The sequence below is a fragment of the Amblyomma mixtum genome, chromosome 9 (genome assembly GCF_055824585.1).
Source record: "Amblyomma mixtum isolate Tamu chromosome 9, ASM5582458v1, whole genome shotgun sequence".
NCBI lineage: Eukaryota > Metazoa > Arthropoda > Arachnida > Ixodida > Ixodidae > Amblyomma > Amblyomma mixtum.
The window spans coordinates 95,216,371-95,223,719 of NC_143020.1; the positions used below are offsets into that span (position 1 = coordinate 95,216,371).

At 46.2% G+C, this 7,349-nt stretch overlaps 1 protein-coding gene across 1 annotated transcript; it reads right to left on the reverse strand.

The window, feature by feature from the left end:
- On the reverse strand, positions 1-6,453 carry LOC149330211 (uncharacterized). Its single transcript, XM_089559773.1, has 6 exons — positions 6,330-6,453; positions 5,056-5,205; positions 3,994-4,257; positions 2,603-2,728; positions 1,098-1,427; positions 1-116 (listed from the first exon to the last, which is right to left on the reverse strand). The coding sequence occupies exons 1-6, from the start codon at positions 6,451-6,453 to the stop codon at positions 1-3; spliced, it is 1,110 nt and encodes a 369-aa protein (XP_089415899.1).
- Between the last annotated feature and the right edge of the window lie 896 nt (positions 6,454-7,349).

Here is a 7,349-nt window from a genome sequence, read left to right on the forward strand (position 1 = left end):
CTAGACGACGCAGGGTAGCTGTGTGTAGCGTAAAGAGAAGCCGTACTGTCCATTCGCAGCGTTGTCGCTCGAGGCATGGTTGCTCTTTACCTTCAGCGTGAAGGGCTTGCTGTTCGCTGCAATGACACAACAAGGACACCCATGAATCAGTGTTCAGTTGAGGGGTAAAAATTTAAAGGCACACCTGATTGCATTCCGTGTTGGTAGATTCAACAGAAACTGTCGATGTCTTTACCGAAGGTGATGTCACTTCGTCTGGTGACGTCATTTCCCTCCAGCCAATTAGCGAATTTTGTGATTTAGGACAAATTTTTATCCCAATGAGACTTCTAATGTTATTTTATTAAAACTGCCATTGATAATACAGTGCCACACCTAGAATTGTCGCGCACTAATTACAGCTGCTGTAAACGTGAGCAAAGGCCATTGTATCAGCAATGCATTAGCCCAGGATTTGTTCAAAGCTAGCTATAGCAAGGTGGTCAGTTTGGAAGGTTGAATTGGTTTTCATGCTTACGCACATGCGGGAACACTAGGTTGAAATAATTTGCGTTACATGACCAGACGTGCCAAGGAAGGAATTAACTAACCGGCTAGAATCACAATAACATCATCCGTGTCATTTAATTGAAGAAATGCATGGCGTCTCGTACCTGGAACGCTGCAGTGGTTGGGGTACTCCATTTCTACAAAAAATGTTTCCCGCGCAATATATTTCTCAGTGGGGAATCGTCGCAGAAATTTTTCAAAATAACTTTTATACTCGGGGACTATGTGTTATGTGCGCCCCTGGTACCCGACCTTCTGTACACCCCTCAGCCCCAGTATGCGAAGTCTGAGACACTGGATTACAACCAGCATTGCACAAACCAGACAGTCGATACTAGCTTAGAGGGCATTCACGCACTCGCCTATGTCGACTACTGGATGTAATCTACCATTCCGTCTTCCGAATCGTGCTCAACTAAACAAGAACAGAGAGCTAGCCTTCGTAAATAAACGTGTTTGTCTTCATTCTTGATGTAAGATGGGTATTGCGCATGACTGTATTCGTTAACGTTGCTAGCAGAGATCGTGCCGTAGCGGTAGCTACTCACATATGATGACGTTCTCTTCGCCAAGGCTGGTTCCGCAGAAACGATCCTGTCCTGGACCCAGGCCCAGTGTCGAGCCCTGGTCTATGCCGATGAAGTCGTCCATGTTACAGATGGTCCCGTTGGCGCCTCGGTCGATGGGCTTGCCCCACGAAAAGGATGAGTTGGACTCGGTCTCCCACTTTATCGAGCAGTAGTTCTCCTCCATGCGGATACAGATGGAGTAGCGAAGGTTGCTCAGGTAGCGGACCCGGTGTTCCACCATAGCGCCGTAGTTGAAGCTTCTTACTATGGCGCTTGGGCTTCGGTAGTACAGCAGACAACCGGCCGGAGCTGGAACCGAGAAGAAATCTTTGTGCTTAGCATGAGCTGTTGCGTGCTAAAGATTTACTGTGTCTGAAAATTCGGCACGGAAGTTCTTCACCTGATGAACTGGCGTCGAAAAAACGATTATAGTATGTTTAACTTTGGCCATGGCAACAGGGTTGCACGATGTCGTCTCTGCTAATGCTGTACCATGTCTTTTTGCACATTTATGTTATATTTAACTTTGGCCAGGGCAAAAGGGTTGCACTATGTCGTCTCTGCTAACAATATTGTGCCATGTCTTCTTGAACATAATTGCTATTAGAAAGAACCCTTCCTTCTCCCTTTCTGCGCATTCAGTCTCACTGACTTTTCTGAGAACATATGTATCGTCATAAGAGAGACTCATTCTTTAACAGATTTTTATCGAGGACGCAGCCTTGGAGGTGTTAGCAAACGAGTTGCCTGAGCGTGCGTGCCGTGGACTTACAATCGTTCGGAACCGAAGCAACTCCTAGCATATTCCAACAAAGAAGTCCATACACTGCTGATAAAAACGAAACTATTGCTCCCGCTGCACATCTCTTCCCTGGCTGCAAATCTCATTTACACTAGACACCCATGAGGCGGTTACATTTATGTGCACAATAAGCAAGGATTTTAGCAGGTAACTTATTTCGGAGTTCATGTTAGTTCTCCTTTGTTGAATATGGCCATAGCAAATTTAATTTTTTTTTGCAACGGCGCAGGATTATCTTGTTCGGAGTTCTGCAGATGCCTCCTATATCTTTTGTATTTTTGTGTCCGTTTAGCACGCGCACTGTTTTTATGACGTTTAATGACATCTACTGCTCATCCACGTCAAAGTGAAATGACATGCATCCTTCAATACCACTTTTTTAATCAAGATTTTCTGCTGTGGTTTGCAAATTTTGGTATGTAACGACAACGCGAGCTCTGATTATGCAGAAATATTGAGACATAGTTATAATAATACGCCGTTTCTCCGGTCGCTCTCTGTTGATTGTGTGCTTTGTTAATTTGTTTTCGCCCTATCACTGACCTCAGTACAAGATTATCTTATTCTAATAGGTGCAAGATTCTGATGCGTGAAATTATTACAATTACAGGTCCAAACGGAAGTCATAGAAATAATGATAGCAGTGCATGACCACTTCACTGAGTCTTTCTCATGGACTTACCTATGTCGAGGCTGTTGCATTGCACCATGCTGATCTTGATTCGCCATCTTCTTGTCATCTTGTCCCCATTACTAACCACGCTTAGCACAACCGGATTTCCTGAACTTCTGCCCATGTCCACGTACACTGCGAAAACAGATGCAGCATCTTCTCAGTCGTGCGCATGTAAAATGAAGAAGGAATGTCTCGCCACTGTACAAATGCAGCTCAATTATTGAATTTCCGGCAAACTCTGCCCAGTTTTGTCCCGGAAATGCTACTAAGGTGCTTTTAATGCAGCTAGCTGCGAAAACGTAGGAAACATGCAGGCAGAGTGCAAAAATAAAAACTGTCAACATTGCAGCATCATAACTAGCCCAGTCACTAAGTTCTCAGAGGTTGATTAATTTGCCTATATTTTCCTTTCAAAACAGGACCATTAATCGTATTTAAAAAGTGCAGCATCTAGATCAGGGCATAAAGTCAGGGAGGTCTGAGGTGCCTCAGGCACCCCCCCCCCCCTTTCGCCCCTCAGTATTGCCAAATGATCTAAGGTCACACGTGCTAGAATGTAGAGACTGCTTAAATTGAAGCTGGCAACAATTCTTTATTATTCTTTTCAGTGGTGGTCAGAACATTTCTTCACTATCGTTTAAAAAAAATTTGTGATTTTTAGTAAGAATCGTTAACATGTTTTCTCAAACCCAAGACAGAGAAAAATAAAAACCTAACAGCACTACACAAAAGCTTCAAGAAAAACGAAAACCCGTGCCCTCAGTAGACGAATCAGTCCAGAACAGTTAACTCAGCTCCAAGGCTACACAACAACAACGACCTTACTAGCAGAGCCTGCGGATCACTTGATTGAGGTCTGTGTCACAAATTGAGCAAACAGCGACTTTAGAAAATGATTTCTTCCTTGAGGATGTGTAAAACAGGCCGCCAGCCTCTTACGCTCACTTTTATTTCCCTCTCCACTTGTGCTCGAGTCACTAGAGACTCCCCTTCTATGGACCCAGGCTGCAGCACTGATCGACAGATTTGTTAAAGGAGCACCATTACTCCTCATCTAAGAGACATTCGTTTAATCAAAACATCTCGGAAGGAGGTGGCGGGCTCTTTCACGATGCACTTCCTACAAGCCGCCTGACGATGTATGATGCTTTAACGGATGACTTGCTTGGGAACTTCGTACCATGGCTTATCGCCAAAGACAAGACGTTAAATAGCGTATGCGAACGATCCTAAACAATGGCGCAATTTTCAGCTGGAAAACTTGGTGGAAAAAAATAGAGAAGAAAATAAAGTTTCACCGGTTTCTTCAGGGAAGCGAACACAGACAGATAAAAAGATAACGGCACATAGAGAAAAGGCATATGGAGGAAGGGATTGAGTGAGAGGTAATCACTCACAGTGCAGTCCCGCGTTCTCTCCGCAGAGAATGGGCAGGCGCTCTCCGACCGTGGTGCGCACCATGAAGGAGTCGGTGATGCACTGTCCGTTCTCGTCGGGCTGGGCCAGGCTGAACTCGAGGAAGTCGAGCCTCAGCTGACACACGTTGTTCTGCTTCTCGATGGTCACCTGGCAGGTGTCCGTGCCGTTCTCGCCGTTCGGATAGTTGGGGTTCACGAATTCCGTCTCGTTGTCGCTCGTCGACTTACCGCACGTGAAGCTCACTGCGCATGGAGGGGCGGCATTGGGGGGTTGACATTCTGGGACATGCTCGACGACTACTCTTGAGGGATTCTACCTAGAAGGAGTGCTAGATAGTCTAAGAAGTGTTTGTCCTGAACAAGTGCTGCTGTAGATTGTTAATGGGAGGACGTGAATCTCACTGCGCAAGTAGGGAACAAAGTGGCATTGGGGATTGACATTTTGGGACCAGCACATCGACTACGAAGAGGCTTGGGTGACTCTACCAAAAATGAATGCTAGCTAGACTGCTGGTATGTGCTAGGCCTGAACAAGTGCTGCTGTAGACTGTTATCGGGAGGTACGGGTGCTGGTGTAACATGTTTATTAAAACAGCCTTTATGTCAGGCGTTTAACTGGTCCTGGGCTAAGGTGACGAGGGCGCGTAGCAGGTTCATGTCCCAGGAGGCGAGCCAGATGGGCCACGGGGGGGGGGGGGACCGGAAGGCCGAGTGGCACTGTGTAAGGGCATTGTAACAAAGTCGGCACTGAGCTGAAGGCGCCGCAGTTATATTCAGTAACCTTCGGTTAGCCATTCTTGTTTAGTGACACAAAAACAATACAGAGCCTAGCGAAGTGAACAAGCGCGACCTAATCCTCGTTCTGGGCCTTGTGTGAAAGTTGCATTATGTTTCTCCTGTGTTTGTTGTGCTGTGGTATGGAAGAAGGTGTTTAGTGCCATCGATTCTATGTGATAATAATACAGTAATTATTGAAATGCATTGCATTTTAGAGTTTGAGTTTCGAACTGTGTGCTCGTGACAAGATTCCCGATGCCTTACCGTAACAGCAAACGCCAAAGCCGTTTGCACATCTGTTAACTTCGGTGCCTTTTCGGTCGATGCAATCTTGCTCGCTGACGCACGTTCCATTCTGGTTGTTACGGCCTTCGCATGGTTGGTTCTGGTAACGCAGCAGGTTAATAATGCCAGCTGCAAGGGGAAAAAGAAATGACACACAATTTTTATGCCAGATGAAGAGGGAATAAAATATCTTCACGCAAAGCCTTCTATACATGAAAAATTACCGACGATTACGTTACTTCCTAATGCGAAATTTGAGCGCAGCAAATAAGCTGTTTCACCTTTTCGATAGTGAGTCAACCCCAGCTGCGGAGTTGGTTTCAGGGACAACGCCGCCGATGCCGACACAAACAATATGATACCCTCGCTTCCGCAGCGCTAAGAACCAGGTCTAGCCGTGGGAAGGTGGTCACGTATTCGTCGACGTGCCGGGGCCTACGTGAAATAACCGGCGCGTCGGCAACTGAAGAGCACCCTATCCGCCACACAAGAACAGGGGGGGGGGGGGGGGGGGGGACCCTTTCCTCCTCTTTCTGCATGGCGGCGACGGTGTTCTATGCAGTCACGTTATCTTGACTCTCTAGCGGCCGGCGTCAGCGGCATCCAGCGGTATCAGTCGGTCGCTGCTAGCGCTGGGGGGATGAAAGGGGGGCGGAGCTGGTTACGAGGCCGACGCCGACGACGACGCGAAATCCAGGAACGGACGCCAAAGAGCCGCGCTCTAAAATTCAGCGGCTACGTAACTTCATAAGAGGATCAGCCTATCTACGCTGTTTATGGCAGAAAATCCTGCGGAAAAAGTGAATTAATAAAGTTTCAGCTTCAGACTTTCACCGCTGAATGCCGTCGTTAGCTTAGACCTGAAGTCTTGAATCAATTAGGTACAGCAAACTTACGAAACAAGGGGAAGCGTTGCCGCACATCCTTTTACAGAATGCGGCCCTCCGCATGCGCTTATTACAGTTTACTGTATGCTTAAAGTAAACTTGATTCTCACAACTTTGTTTCTCGTGCACCTGAACGCCGACCTTGCGACGCTGCCGGGACGTTCATGCAACAGGTAAATCTTTTTCATCATATTATCTGTGCTTCTTTATTGCTGCCTGCTTTTGAAGGATAATGTCTCTGGCGGTATATTTCGAATGTTAAGCTCAAGTGCGTTGAAATACGAATGTCATTGTCCGCTGGCATCTGCAAACACTGCGTGCAGCGTTGTAATGAGCCGTGACGTAGACAAGCACTAGAGTTCTCACTGATGCTTTGAGGTCTTCCTGGTCGACTTGGTGGCAGCTGTCCGCCGAAGATTCCTTGGCCGACTGCCGTTGCCAGCAGTGCAGCCAGGATTGTTAGAACGATCATGCCATTGTGAGAAGTCATGGTCAGGCACCTGCAGAACAAAGAAAGTAAACCTTGATATCAGTCCAATGAACAGTGCTGCAAAACGGACAAGTTAAAAAACTCTTTACTCATAGTTGTCATGGGGGATTTGTGCAAAACTACATCATTACAACAGTGAGAGAAATCCTTCGGAAGCGGGAGTGCACCGTATAATGTGAATATTTAGGTCAGTATAAAAGGGAATATGCGTACCAATAATTCTCACATGAGACACTTTAAGCAAAGTCTGCCAAATTCTGTGCTGCGCACAGAGGACGGAGCGTGCGAAGACGCCCATGTAGCGCTATCATGTTGCCACAAGCCCTATAATACAAAGGCCTTCAATGTGGACTAGGAAAGTTGTGATCGAACTTGGCCTGGCGCTATGACTTTGTCGATAGCCATAATCTGATTACATAGTGCCTAAAAAGGTGCATAAGTAGAAATTATTGTACAGGATTTCCTTCTTGCTGACTACAGCTATAATTAGATGCAGACCTCATATCTAGCCTCTCATGCTGGCCGAGCGTTCGCGATGCCAATACTGCAGTAACTTCCTGCAATAAATTTAGGCAGAAACATGTACATTTCTAGCCTACGGTACAGAAATAGTCCACCGGTAGAAGCCTTGCAGATTGCCTAGTTGCTTCTTTTTAACACTGTTGTCTTTGTCTAAATGCCCCAAGTTCAAACCACTGAAATGTGTCTTATTTGCAGAATGTATGCCCCCGGTATATATGCTCACTAAACTGCGCCTTTATTTTATTTTCAAACACTAAGCATTCGTGCGTAGTAGTCAGTTTTATTTATTTACATGCGCACCGTAAGAAGTAAATTTTACAAGAACGGCGGTTGTATTTGCCAACGTGGACTGTACCTACAGTACCATATCAAGA

What these genes read in the sequence shown, in the direction of transcription:
- LOC149330211 (XM_089559773.1), bottom strand. Translation starts at nt 6,453, where the DNA reads ATGACTTCTCACAATGGCATGATCGTTCTAACAATCCTGGCTGCACTG. An exon ending in AGGAAGACCTCAAAGCATCA is followed by an intron (nt 5,206 to 6,329) that starts GTGAGAACTCTA and finishes TTCCCCTTGCAG; the next exon opens with CTGGCATTATTAACCTGCTG. An exon ending in AGAGAACGCGGGACTGCACT is followed by an intron (nt 2,729 to 3,993) that starts GTGAGTGATTAC and finishes CTGTTTTCGCAG; the next exon opens with TGTACGTGGACATGGGCAGA.